This window comes from Phalacrocorax aristotelis, chromosome 4, assembly GCF_949628215.1.
Source record: "Phalacrocorax aristotelis chromosome 4, bGulAri2.1, whole genome shotgun sequence".
Taxonomy (NCBI): Eukaryota; Metazoa; Chordata; class Aves; order Suliformes; family Phalacrocoracidae; genus Phalacrocorax; species Phalacrocorax aristotelis.
The window spans coordinates 16,255,286-16,269,643 of NC_134279.1; the positions used below are offsets into that span (position 1 = coordinate 16,255,286).

General features: G+C 41.0%; 1 protein-coding gene across 5 annotated transcripts in view; it reads left to right on the forward strand.

Moving 5' to 3' along the window:
* Positions 1-12,949, forward strand: part of WDFY3 (WD repeat and FYVE domain containing 3) — a 179,852-nt gene extending 166,903 nt beyond the window's left edge. For all 5 annotated transcript variants that reach the window (XM_075090410.1, XM_075090406.1, XM_075090408.1 and 2 more), the window contains 9 exons: positions 534-688; positions 1,131-1,289; positions 2,844-3,023; positions 4,096-4,278; positions 5,154-5,250; positions 6,317-6,649; positions 7,694-7,805; positions 8,163-8,360; positions 9,167-12,949. In XM_075090410.1, coding sequence (XP_074946511.1) covers positions 534-688; positions 1,131-1,289; positions 2,844-3,023; positions 4,096-4,278; positions 5,154-5,250; positions 6,317-6,649; positions 7,694-7,805; positions 8,163-8,360; positions 9,167-9,287 — 1,538 coding nt within the window. In that variant the 3' untranslated portion in view covers positions 9,288-12,949. The remainder of the gene's footprint in view (positions 1-533; positions 689-1,130; positions 1,290-2,843; positions 3,024-4,095; positions 4,279-5,153; positions 5,251-6,316; positions 6,650-7,693; positions 7,806-8,162; positions 8,361-9,166) is intronic.
* Positions 12,950-14,358: the final 1,409 nt, after the last annotated feature.

The following is a 14,358-nucleotide window of genomic DNA, read 5'->3' on the forward strand; positions in this document are numbered from 1 at the left end:
CAGTGATTTCTTTCCTAGTTGATTAAATGGATCTGTGCCTGCCATAAAGAGAGAAGGATGTACTATTACACAGCAGGGCTACACTCTAAGGAAATTAGAAAGCACTAATCTATATTTGCAAAGCTTGGGGAAAAACAGGTCGGACACCATGGGCTGTAGTCAGGAATGTAGCCTGTGGGAACGCTTAGCCTAGACGTTGGAATTGATACAAAAAACTTGCTTTTACTTGTGCCGAAAAGGGTGCAGTCACTTTTAATGACCACAGACATACTGTCTGAGGAACACCTTGTGCAGCATCGCAGGTGGGATCAGAGCCATCTGTGATCTTCGGGGTGTACTTGCCACTTCTGATGGTGTTTAGCCCTTCCTTCGTTAGGAATGTAGCAGAAGTTGCTGCTGTTCCAGTTGAAACAAAGATTTGGATAACATAGCCAATACAGAGATCCTGCTTTTGCAGAGCGTCAGGTATTTAATTGCATCAGATAGTATTTGTCTGTGCTAGCAATAAAACATAACCCCATCTTCTTCCTTAGAGCTCAAGGAGCCTGTTGGACAGATTGTGTGTACTGATAAAGGCATTCTGGCAGTAGAACAGAATAAGGTTCTCATCCCGCCTGCATGGAATAAAACTTTTGCCTGGGGCTATGCAGACCTCAGCTGCAGACTGGGTACCTACGAGTCAGACAAGGTTTGTAATCTGAAACTTGTTTCAGTGCTGAATATACCAAAAGCAATTAATACTCAATAGTAAAAAAAAAAAAAAATAATCTAACATTGGAAATTTATTTCACGTGTCAATGAAATAACCTTGTACTGCATCTGTTTTATTGCTCCCTGTCTGGTGGCCTTCTTCTGAAGGCTAGCAGAATGACGTAAACCAATTAATAATTTTTTTACCAGGTGTGCAAAACATGAATGAATTAAATCTAGGCAGTTAAAGCTGATCTCTCATGTTCTCTCGGGAGGCATCTTATGGCAGAGGCTGGAATTGCTTCTGTTTGAAGAACTGCATAAGGGTGATATATTAGTTACTTAATGGTCCAGCATGCAGGGTGGCATTCAGGTTTTTATTTTTATCCTACCAAATACTAACTCTGCAAGTAATTCTCCTTTGTTTTCTTTATTTTTAGGCAGTAATTGTTTATGAATGTTTGTCAGAATGGGGTCAGATACTGTGTGCCATTTGCCCCAACCCCAAACTAGTTATCACTGGAGGGACAAGCACAGCAGTGTGTGTGTGGGAAATGGGCATCTCCAAAGAAAAAGCTAAAGCCCTCACATTGAAACAGGTAAAATACAATAAAGGTGTCTTTTACATAAATGATGTTACAAGATCAAGGGAATTATGAAAGTGGTATTGCTCACATAGTAAGCTTTGTAACCATGAGTCCAGCAGACCTTTGGAGAACCAAGTAGTCCAGGTACTGATCTGCATTGAAAGTGGGCAAAATGCATCTTTAAAATTGTATTGTTTTTAAGGATAGTTCATCACCGGAGCTCTTTGGAGAGATGGAGAATTTGATAGCAATGTTAACAATTATACAGGTATTTTGTGAAATCATCTGCTTTATTGTAGTGTTGTATGTAAAATACCCCCATCTGAAAACTGTCAGAGAGCACAGTGAAGGAGACTGTCTTAAAGGTTCATTTAACTTTTAAAATTTTAAGTTAATTTTTATTTTAAAATGTATACATTTAAATTACAGTTCTGTGCAAAACCTTGCTCTTTCTGGCAGTGATGTTTGTGGAGCAGAGAATACTTGTTCAGGACCACCTTAGGTTGTTCTTGCTTTGTTAATTCAAAACATCAGCTTTTAATCTAAAAAACGAGCACCTGTGCTATAGAGTCAGTTGCAGCAAAGTGCAGAGCAAGTCTTCTGTGTTTACAAAAAAAAAAACCAACACACAAAAAAACCCGAAAACACCAAACCAAAAACACCCCCACCCCACAAACTATCTCAAAAATATTGTAGAAGCTGTGTATCATTGTTACAGGTAGCTAGGGTGTTAAACATTACTGCTCCTGTAAGCATCTTAATAGCAGGACTTTTTCCGGAGGAAAGCTTCCTCTCAAACTTAAGAAATTTAGAGAATTATGTAACAATTTCCCTTGTGTGGCCTCCAACAGCGGTCCAAAGCTGTGTTTCCAAAGCATTTTACTAAAAAACAGTGCAAGATAATACACTGTATCTTGAATTTCAGGATAGCATATTAAAAGCTATTTACTGTACTTTAGCCAGTGACTTGTAACTGAGTAGGGTGCAATAATTTGACTGTATTCCAGATTCCTGTTCCAATGGATAGGTTAAGCCTAAAATGTGAAAGCAGGGTCTGTTAGATGCTTGTAATTTTCTCCTCCTTCTGGTTGATTTTGCCCTTTTGATTGCAACTCTTTGTCTCTTATCTTTTCTCAAATATTGACAGAAGTTTGCATAGGAGTCATTTTATATTTAGTAAGAATCCCTGTTTTCAGAAAGTAATTTCAGGTGCAGACTGGAACACATACCCTATAAATAGGCTACTGATGCAGATGGAGGATGCAGAATGGGTTGGAAATTTATTTTGGTTTGGGTTTGTTTGGTTTTTTTCCAGTAGAAGGCTATATAACATTAGACCCTCGAAATTTGGATTTGTGAGAGTACTTTTTAAATGGCAAAAAATATTACTGCTGTCATTTTCAAGTTTGAAAATAGTTGCCAACTGTATAGCTGTCAGTCATTGCATCTTCTGATAGGATATTTATGTTTACATTACCTGAATCTTTTCAGATAACTGGGTTTAATGTAGTAATTTTTGTGTCCTCTCCTGATTGCAACTTGTTCCTCCTGACTTCTGTTTTGCAGGCATTACTGGGTCATACTGACACTGTCACATGCTTAACAGCATCGCTAGCTTATCACATAATTGTGAGTGGATCACGGGATCGCACCTGCATCATCTGGGATTTGAATAAACTCTCTTTTCTAACACAGCTTCGAGGTCACAGGGCTCCAGTTTCAGCACTCTGTATAAATGAATTAACGGTAAGAACCAAATACCATTCACCAATGTGCAGTGGGAAAAGTAATGAGAGTCAGAAGTTGTTAAACCGAAGAAAAACAAGCTAGGCTTTTCTGTTAGTTTGGCAAAACTCGTGTAACACACCTGAAAACTAATGAGCTGGTTTAGGGAATAATTTGCATCTTTTGTCCAGAGACGCACATGGGTTTATTGCATGCAGAGCAGCTTGAGCTCGGAAAGGCTTGTTAACAGTGCTGGCAGCAGTATAGCTAGTGTGGCATTCAAAGCAGGTTGTCAAACCTGCCGCTGTTCCCTTACACTTAATTTAAAGGAAGCAGAAGATAGCTTGGATGAAGCTGCAGTGGCAATTATAGCAGAAACAGACATATCCTAAAAGCTTTTCTCCTTGCTGGTCCTATAAGTTATGGATTGCCATTTACCCAGCTCCCATGCACGTCAAAGATTTTGCCTGAGTTGAAACTTTATGTAGCTGGTCCACGGGGCTGGATGGAGCATGTCGCAACTAGAGCAGATGTGTAGTGGTTGAAATCAAGACAAAACAGTGCTGTAATGCAAGGAGAGGATAGCAAGAGGCACAGTTTATTAGCTGCTAGTAGTCTGGTGGTTGTAGCGTTGGCAGCGTTTTAGATTGTAGCTCTGATTTCCCCTCTGCACTAGTTTGGACAATCCCTTGCTCTTTTCCACATAAGGAAGCAAATGAAATTTAAGGTGGTACATGTTTGTGAAAAAGAGTGGAGTCTACATGAGCAGAGTCTTTGAAAACTGAGAAGGGAAAGTACTGAAAATACACTTTCAGGTTGTTACGCTGTGAAAAGTGGAGGATATTGGTCTACTAATTGTATGTATATTCAACAAATGTGTTGCTACTAAGTCTGGTTTTCTATGTACAGTTTTTAAAAAATGCATGTAGTCCTAAACACTTGTTTAGGTGGCCAAACTCAGCTTCAATAGAACATCTTGAAAAGTGCCAGCCTTGGTGGCTGAACTTGGCTTATAAATGAGCCTGGCTTATATTTTTGCTGAAGAAAACCTGATATTTTTATTGAAATATGGAGGTGTTATTTGTCTTTGCAGGGGGATATTGTATCATGTGCTGGCACTTACATCCATGTATGGAGCATTAATGGCAGCCCTACTGCAAGCGTAAACACTTTCACTGGCCGAAGCCAGCAAATAATGTGTTGCTTTGTGTCAGAGATGAATGAGTGGGATACTCAGAATGTCATAGTAACAGGACATTCAGATGGAGTTGTCCGGGTAAGTACCAGGAACCACTGCTTGGGAAAGTAAGTTTATGCCTTAGTAGTAGCTGTAGTTAGAGAAGTCCTGTCTATCCAACGCAGTGTCCTGGCTGGTACCAAAAGCAGTCCTGCTATACTTGGGTACTCCACTTGAACAATTAGTCCTGCAGGAAGGAGGGAGTCCAGGCTGGGCAGATGATGCAGACTGCTTTTGGTGCTGGAACCAGCTGTGCCATCTCTGCACAGGGTGGTGCACTGTATCCTGTCCACAAGTTAGATGGACACTGAAGATTCATGGAAAACTCTTTCAGTGAGCTGACATTCCTATGCAGTCTTTCAGTTTTCCTTCTCCTTTTCGATGCACCCATACTGATGTGGTAACTAGCAATTGTCAGTAGCATATGTTTTCCTTCCCGCTCTGTTTTGGTCACTTTTTGGTCACCAGCTTTCATGCCCAGAAATTGTAGTTTTCATTCACCATTTCTGTTCTACGCACCTTGACTTGAGGCAATTCATTTTGCTGCTTAGAAAGAAAAGAGGAACTTAGTGGCATCTCTGATCACTGCGAGTCTAACCTGATTTTCAGTACTTTGCTGTGTGCAGTCCTGGGTCTGCTGGTCAGATTGCTATGTGGAGTGGATTTTTTTTATTTGAACAGCTAAGATGTTAAATAACAGCACAAGACTTGTTCACTTGTGATTCAGGCATGAACACAGATGTCTTCTTATAGTATCTAGCCCCCAAAAACAGGGCTTCGTATGGAGATGTGACCTGCCTCTTGTGCTACCAGTGCAAACACACAGTTCTAATAAGCCACTTTAACTCTAGAAGTAGCTCAGAAGAATGCTGAGAGTTCATATGTGCCGCTTTGCTTATCCCCTGTCCCTCCAGTTCTGGCGGATGGAGTTTTTGCAAGTACCGGAAACACCAGCTCCAGAGCCTGTGGAGATGCTGGAAATGCAAGAGGATTGTCAGGAAGCACAAATTGGTATGTCTCCTGACAAGTGTTTTGTGTTTGCCTTCTATCTGATCTTTGCTATGCGTGGGTAAAATCCTGTGGTTATACAGTGCAGAATGGACGATGGGGATTTTGTCTCAAAAGACAATACACATCCAGTGAGCATAATAAATAGAACATCTGAGTTCTTTGTTCACCACCTTGCTTAATGGTAGCTTCATACTGCTATGAGTAAGAAAAAATAGTGCCCATCATAGCTTGTTCTGTGAAGACTGAACTTTTCTCTGTGTGGTTGTTTCTGCTATTGGTGAACCCAATGGATGCTACCATTGTCCAAAAGCTAGGTTTTATTATTATTATTATTTTGAAGTGGAATTATAGCATAACAGCAGAGTTTAAAAATCTACTGATGGAGCAGCATGCTGTTTAGGCAAGTAATGCTGGCCATATGATTTTTTCCTTGTCATAAGATTTTGGTCTGTGTTTGACGAGTGTTTATTTAGCCATGTCATCTTCCTCTTGTCCTCTTCGTATTGAAGATATGATCTGGATTTGGATCTGGATCACATGATACTCATTAGTAATTATTATATAAATACATGTCTCTGGTTTTTTTCAGTGTCACTAGGAATATAAATATCTTTGGCAGATGCTTTTTTGTGTTAACAAAACCTGTTACTAACAAATCTGCATCATGTTTCTTAGTCAACTGGCATCCCAGCATAGCTGACTCTGCTTACTTGTGTAAGTTTTGCTGAAAGGCAGCAAGATTTGGTTTTGCGAACTTGAGCATTTTTGAAAATTGTACTTGTATCTATAATAGCCTACCTCAGACAGACTATTGTAGGAGGAAATAGCTTCAGCTAAGGAGTGGTGTTTTCTGACAGACCAGTGCAAAAAAGATGAATAGTGCGATTCCTGGCAGGAGCTGAATCCTATGCAAAGGCTTTGAGATGCCCGTGTGCAGTTTCCTCTAGTCATGCTGTGGTGGTTCCTGTTGGGTTGGAGGTAGTGCAGCAGCGGAAGAGGGGAAAAAAAATCTCAGGCTATAGGCAGCTTTGCTAACAATGTCTTCTTTCCTGTTGGGTGAAACCAGGGCAGGAAGCCCATGAAGAGGACAGCAGTGACTCTGAGGCAGATGATCCATGCCTAGGCCAGGACACAAAACTGCAGGAGAGCCAGAGTCAACCAAGCAGCACCAGCCACAGGCCCAGGTCATCATCAAACAGAGCAGCAGCAGCAGCATGGTCAGCAGACAGCGGCTCTGATGACTCCAGGCGTTGGTCAGACCAGCTCAGCCTGGATGAGAAAGATGGCTTTATCTTTGTGAATTATTCTGAGGGACAAGCAAAAATGCATCCCCATGCTCAGGTTAACCACCCACACCCCAGCTATGCTGAAGCACGGCACTACAGCAAGCTTAAACCAGGTAAAAGAAATAGGGCGCACTTATTCTGTTGGATAACTGTGCTGTCAGCACTGACCCATAAGGTAGTCTCTCTCTGTCTGTGCAGCTTTGAGCAGGGTTGGCCAATAAATTCCAAAACAATCAGTGAAGAGAGAATTTGTGTGCAAAGATTGCATGTTGTTCAGATTTTTCCTGAGAAGCTTCCTGGCCAGCAGCTAAGCTGCTCGCTCACCACGACCACAACCTCCTGTAGTGGGATGGTGGAGAGAACAGAAAGAACAAAAGCAAGGGAACTCATGAGTCAAGTTAAAGAAAGAGGAAGACAAAACAAATGATGTAAAGGCAACCACCCACCACCTCCTGCAAGCAGAATGATGACCAGCCAGTGTCTGAACAAATGACTGCCTTCCCCAAAAACTCCTCAGTTTTATTGCTGAGCATGATGTTATACAGTGTGGAATATCCCTTTGGTCAGTTTGAGTCAGCTGTCCAGCTCGTGTCCCCTCCCAACTTATTGCACACCTCCAAACTCCTGATGGGGAGTAGGAGGCAGAGCAGAGTGGGGAAAGAGAGACGACCTTCACACTCTGCAAGTACTGCTGAACAACAGCCAAAACACTGGTATGTCATCAAAACTGTTTTAGTCACATACCCAGAACACAGCATCATATGAGCTTTTGTGAAGAAGATTAATGACAGTTGGAAATCTGAATCTTGACTTTAAAAATAAAATAAATAAATAAAAAAATTAAGCTATCCCAGTCCTGTGAGGCTTTGGTACAGGGCTTCCCTGTATATGTCACCATTCCCTGCAGCTCCCAACAGCACTTAGAGAAATCGGGGCCTCTGTGCATTGTTTTATATCCTCTCCTTTCTTACCTGCATTGGGGATCAGTTGAAAAAATGTGTTTTCCCTGAGTGGAACTTGAGTCAGAGAGAGTTGGCTGTGTGGGGAGATTTTTTCTTTCTACAAAGTCACACATACAGGTATGTTTGGGGAGGAGGGAACAAAAATGAGAACGAGCAAATTTGCTTTTTCCCTTCCTACTTCCCGCTTATTTCTAGGATACAGATGGGAGCGTCAGCTGGTGTTTAGAAGCAAACTAACTATGCACACGGCATTTGATCGCAAAGACAATGCACATCCAGCAGAAATCACTGCACTCGGCATCTCTAAGTAAGTAGCTCGCAAGTGATTGCTTAAAACATTTTTTCAGTGTTGTCAGCGGGAAGCGCTACGAGCTAGCCATTGTTCTTTGCATAATGCTGTTTCGTCGTGCTTCTGTTTAGGGCAGCCTTGTTCAAGGACTGAGATTTTAAAAAGTACAAAAATTAAGTAGACTTATCCAGCTGCCTTATGTTACACAGAGTGTTGTAATAGCTCCATTTCTCAGTCAGACCAGGCTAATTTGCGCATTACTTACTATGCCAGTAGTTTAACATATTACATATTCAACATGTAAAATCGGTCATCGATGTCTGTGCGTTACTGTGCTGGAGTTGGTGCAGGAATGCTTTTGCTTTTTTATTGCAGGGATCACAGCAGAATTCTTATTGGGGATGGACGAGGCAGAGTGTTCAGCTGGTCTGTAAGCGATCAGCCTGGCCGATCTGCAGCTGATCACTGGGTGAAGGACGAGGGGGGAGACAGCTGCTCGGGCTGTGCAGTCCGTTTTTCCCTCACTGAGAGGCGTCACCACTGCAGGAACTGTGGACAGCTCTTCTGCCAAAAGTAAGCTACCCAACAGTCTCCTTTGGGCTCTTTTCCGTACAGAATTTTAGGCTGGGTAAAGCTAAGTTGCATACCACAGAACTCTGCTGAAAGACAGAGGTTTCCCTTACCAAAACAGAACTGATAAAGAAAAAACACCAGAACTCTCAAAACCTCCAGGGAGGAATTAGAAAAGGCAGACCAGCCCCTTTATAAATCCAGTTAGCAAGAAACGTATCAGGAGAGAATGAAATCTGCTTGCAGCTTTGAAAACTTCCCTGTCTCCCATCTGGGAAAAACTCTAGACAAATGAAACAAAAACAAAACAAAACAAAAAAACACCAAAAACCCCAAAACCCAAACTTCTTTCGCAGCATCTAGTTGTTCTTGTCAGTCTACAAGCAACCCGGTCAAAATGTAAACTGTGAGCAGGACTGCAAGGATGCTGGTTTAGGAGCCAGTAGCATGCAGCCTCAGACAGGAAAAGGTATGACATGGAGCTGCCCTCGCCCAGGAGCTGAGATGGTAGTCTCTTCTCTGGTCCACCACTGGTTCAGAGACAGTTATTTCTAAATTCATCTCTGTAGCTATACTTTGAGCCTAGACTGGTGACAACAGCTGTTTTAAAGCTACCTCTCACACAGTCATTGCATTGATTCTGTGGTGATCGCACAAGTTAAATTCTGCTTCTGCCAGACTGCATTGCCAGATAAGTTTGGACAGTTTTCTGGTATTTATAGTCATGATGCTGATTTCCACACCTAGGTAGAAAATGGCCAGGTTGGGAGAAGAGCTGTGTTCACAGCAATGTTTGTTTTCTTCTACAGGTGCAGTAGGTTTCAGTCTGAAATCAAGCGTCTGAAGATTTCATCACCAGTCAGGGTCTGCCAGAACTGCTTCTACAACCTGCAGCATGAGCGGGGTTCAGAGGAGGGGCCCAGAAATTGATGGGGTCCTGGCAAATAGAGACCCCATCCAGCCCCACCATCACTCCAAGAACTAGTGACAGTATCGTACAGTGATCAGAAGGGATTAGAATATTGTCTGTTTACACTTAAGTTTATACTGAGTTTTAAGCACTAAAAGTAAAAAGGGATCATTGAATTGATTTGTGTTGACAGAAGGTGAATGAGGCTAACAGCATAATGAAGTGAAGAGCAAGGCCCAGGAAGACATGATTAATAACCACACATCCAATAGAACTGTCAACCCCTAAACCTATGTTGAAGTGGCTATGGAGAAAATTCTTACCCTAAACACCTGTTCTTGTCTTGTTTTTGTAGAGCTAGTTCTCTTTATCGGGGGGAGGGGGAGGGGAAGGCTTTTTAGAAGATAGTTGTAAATCTGCCTTCTTCGCAAGCAACTGTGTATATTGTAAATAGGTATAATGGCCTTTTTATCTAAATATGAACTTAACTGCCTGTTACATAGGACTTCAGATTAACCACTATACTTTGTGAGGCATCTTTATCTCATCTATCAATTTAAATACGAATGTTTAAAAAAAAACCACCAAAAAAACCCAACAAAAAAAAAACCAGAAAACTCAAAGGCATTATGCATATTTCTGTTAAAAATCCAGTCTGTGCATGTTTGTTCTTTCAGTTGCCTATAGTATCTTAATTTAAGTAAGGCTATTCGTAGAATTACATGGATTTTTTCAAAAGAAAACATTTTTGAGAATAGGACTTTGAGTATTTTATTCTAGCTGTAAGATAACCAGGAACTAAATTGTACACTTGTGTTGCATTTTATACCAATCTATTTACCACCTCAGTGTTGTTCATATTTACTAAGGCCTCTTTTATACATGTGTCAGAGCTGCAGTTTTGTTAATTACTTAATGTTCATTAGCAGCTGATTCATGCAGTGCAAGAACCAGCTTTTACCTTCTTTAGTCAATAGCAATTGGCTCGCATATAGGTGCAGAATGAATTCCTTGTGCATAAAATTTTACTGCTGTTGTCCTGTAGCTTGTTTGCAAAAACAAACACTTTTGGAACAATAGGCATTGCTCTAAAGCAGGGTGATGTTAGTCATGTCAGAAATGCTTGTAAAGAGCTATCTTCGTGTTTCAGCACATGGCACCAACTTGAGGACAGCAGTAGATTTCCATTATGGTTTTTAAGTTCTGATATGAATTTAATTGCAGTATTTTTTTACTACTCTGTCATTTATTTTGCACTACATATGGGATGAAGTAAAGACACTGATATCCACTGGGATAGGAACACGTGCATCAGATAGGCCCATGGACTTATTTTCTGAATGAGGTCTTGCCAGTGGGTTTTTGGTTTGGGGGTGGGGGGGGGGGGGACAGGGGGAAGTCTGGCATTTGATTTGGTTTTGGTTTTTAACATATATGTATATATTTTGTAAATGGGTGACAAACTGATCTGGATCTAGGTATATTCACAATGGATTCTTTTAAGTAGCGGTAAGGATATGACCCAAACCAACTGAAGACAGGTGGCCCCACTTTTGCTCTGCTAGTGCTTCAGTGAGTGTCTTCACTTGAGACAATGAGATTATCCTTCGCTTGGAATGATTTGGGCAGACTCTGGCCCTGGGACAGCAAATGGTTAAAATGGGCACTGTCGTAGGAATTGCACCATCGAAAATGCCAGATCCTCTGTGGTGCTGTGAGCTCCTTCCAGAAGGCCCTTGGCACTGTGGGTGCACACCTGTCTTCTCTTGATTTGAGCTTCTAGTGGTGAATAATTTGTTAATCCTGACCACTTACTATTTACCCTGGTATCACCTGTTTATGCACTGAAGGTTAAATATGTATTTTGATACATGTTTGTTTATTATGTATGTGCTGGTCTGTAAAATGAGATATATTCTTGTTGCAGTATGCATTCTAGGTCCCCAAATGGACAGAAAGGCTTCTCTAGAGCCCTTGCACACTGTTGAGTAAATGCAGGTTTGTTGAGATTAGCTGACCCAAATAGGTCCCTTTGGATCCAAAGAGTGATGATCAAGTAGCCATGCCACATGGCTACCCTGACAGATTTGTCCCTAAAAACAAGAAGTCGTCCTCGGTAAGCACGTGCAGAGCACTGGAATTTCTGTGTTCGGCTGTTCTCTCTAACATTGCCTTCACCCTTCCCAAAATGATGCGAAACCAGCATAGTTCAGAAGACAGGCTACTGGCCTTAATGTTTTCAGTTTGAAGAAAAGGCTCTTTCAACAGCTCTTAAATGCCTTTAAGTCCACAGAGGTTTCTTCTTCTTGCCTCCAGATTTCAAATCAAAACCAAATTCAAGGAAGTCTTGTTTTCTACAGACTGGAACTTGTACAGCTACATAATTAAACCCTAATAAAAACAAGATTTAATCTAAACACTAAAGCAAACAGTTGGCATATAGTATTAACATGGGGTCATGAAGCTAGCGGGCCATCCGTGAAGATGTAGTCGACTGCGTTCAGCTACATAAGCACGTTGTACAGGAGGTGCTCTGCACTTTTGATGTTTGGCAGCATACTAGAAAAATCAAGGTCATTATTCTTTACAAATTCTGTAGTGTAGAGGCTAGTCCCGATTTACATTTTGCAAACAAATCACCACAGCCCTCTGACTTAATTCCTCAGTTGCGCTGTTCCAACAACCATGTTGTTGCTTGTCGGAGGTGGAGGGGGTAAACCACACCTGCTCATATTTCCTCTGGCAGCTGGCGCTGTGGGCAACTGTTTTGTTCACTTGGGAGTGGGTTTTTCTGCCATTTCTTTCGAGCTTCTAATGCAAACACTTGCTTTGTTTTCCATGTAAAAATCTGTTGAGCAAAAATATACTCATGTACACTAACATTAGTAGACTGTATTCTCTGCAAGTACCTCACGTGTCTTCTCCTGCCTTGTTCTTTGTAGTATACTTATTCATGTACTCTTAACATTCGTATGTAGTGTGCAACTGTAATGTCATGCTTATGAGAGGGGGTTGGCTGCCTCCAGCCGACATTCATCAGTTCAATAGCAAAACACTTTAGATAAGTTATTTTGCACTTTCTTATGTATAAAATTGGTAGAAACTTATATTTGCTTTGTATCATTTAAAGACTCCTTTTGTTTCAGTAAATGAACTGTGTATAAAATATTTATGCAGTTAAAACTGTTTTTAGAAAGTATTTTTAATTTCAGCAAGTTTGGTTACTTGTTGCATGACTATTAACACAGCTGACTTTTTGTGTCAGTGCAATGTATATTTTTTTGTCCTGTTATTAACTTGTAAGCCCTAGTTAAATGGCCATTTATTTGTACAGCATCAGGAGTAAATTGAAGATAACTGGCTAAGACTGGAGTGTGGAATTTTGTACTATATTGCAGAATCCAATATCTGTTTTTTGGTGGTTACGTAAAAGGCCTGACGATTTACTATCTAGTGTGCAATCTGTGATATCTGAATGTTCATTGTATATTTGTCTCCAATGCAAAAAGGTAGAGTAACACAATTACAACAATACATGATTAAATGCAATAGTTCAGGTACTGAAGTATTTTTTTCATTTCAAATAAATACCTGCTATTTACCACCAAAAAGCTGTTTTGCATTTGTTGGAAAGACGCAACATTTGCAGCCGAATAAAACGTTTTTAACATGGGAGCGGTAACTAATGAGTAACATGTTTATGTATTGTCATGAGGAGTAAATTTCTACTACTTGTTATGGTTTTGCTTTTTGAACATGAGTATGGTCATCCACGATGACACAGTGTGAACGTGTCTCTTTGGTTTGGTTTGGTTTTGGTTTTTTTCCCTCTTCGTAAGTGTCACTGTAGAGCTTGAAGCCAGCAGAACTTGGCAGTGTGTAGAATAGGCTGTACCGATACAGAGGAAGCAGACAGAAAAGAATGATTTAAGTCATGCTGGATAAGGACAGTGGAAGATGAGGAGGCATCAAAATCCAATTAAAGTAATCTTCCCCAAGAAGAGAATGACTGCTAGAGCAGAACTTGACCTTGTCTGGTGAGGAACAGCCTAAGATCCCCAAATGTTGAAATATTTTACTAATTCTTCAATCCCTTTTCATATCCTTTTCTAAGTTGATAATGCTAAAGAATGTGGGGTTCTATGTTGGCAGTTAATTATGTGCCAACGCTGGCGGCTAACAGTGTTTTTCTAACTAGAAACCAGGCTTTGATGCAGTTGGGCCTACCATGTTCCTTTGCTGATGAGCACCAGAATTGACGTTGCGTTCTTGGTATTTGACTGTAAGTGATTTCTTTGGTTGTAAAAGAAAAGGAACTTTTACCAATGAACTTACCTGTCTATGCTTACTGCGTTTAACATTAACTCCTTTCATGAACTCTTTGGAGGCTTTAGTTATATATTTAGTTATATTTATAAGTTATATATTAGGTAGTATATTTAGTTATATTTAAGTATGCCCTCAAGCAGTAGTTACAGAAGGAATTTTCATGGCCATCCTAAGCTGTATCTTGGTTATATAGCATCGCTTATGTCCACTTTTCATAGGTTCAGTTATTTCTCACTCAGGGATTTCCATTTTTAAAATCTTCTCATACACTGAAAAACAATGTTTTCTCTCTAACAGCTACGGGGGAACTACTGTACATCTCAGCATACCTGCAGACAGCTGCAGCCTGGCATGCTGTTCTGCTGTCATGGAGCAGGTCACGAATGAACTTCAAAGCATTTTGAGCCAGTAAACCACGTGGGCTGTGAGATGCAGGGTCTGGCATCGCTGCCTGCTTTTTGCAGGGAGAGATGCCCTCCTAACAGTAGCTCCGGGCTGGTCTGTGCAGCTGGATCATTCAGTGCGCAGTATTTCAACCTCATTTTCTCACAGGCAAAAAATGAGTTAGCCGCCGCCTTTGATCTGTGCCATATTAACTTAGCTAACTTGTGCTTGACTTGGTACAACATTTTGAACAATGCAAAGAACTTGCAATTAGTATCACATCCTGCCTACAGAGTGCACTGCAGCGCCTCGTCTCCACAGCTTGTGAAGTCTGATGGAGGGCATCGCGCAGCTTTGGGAAGGTGAGCCAGCCTTGTC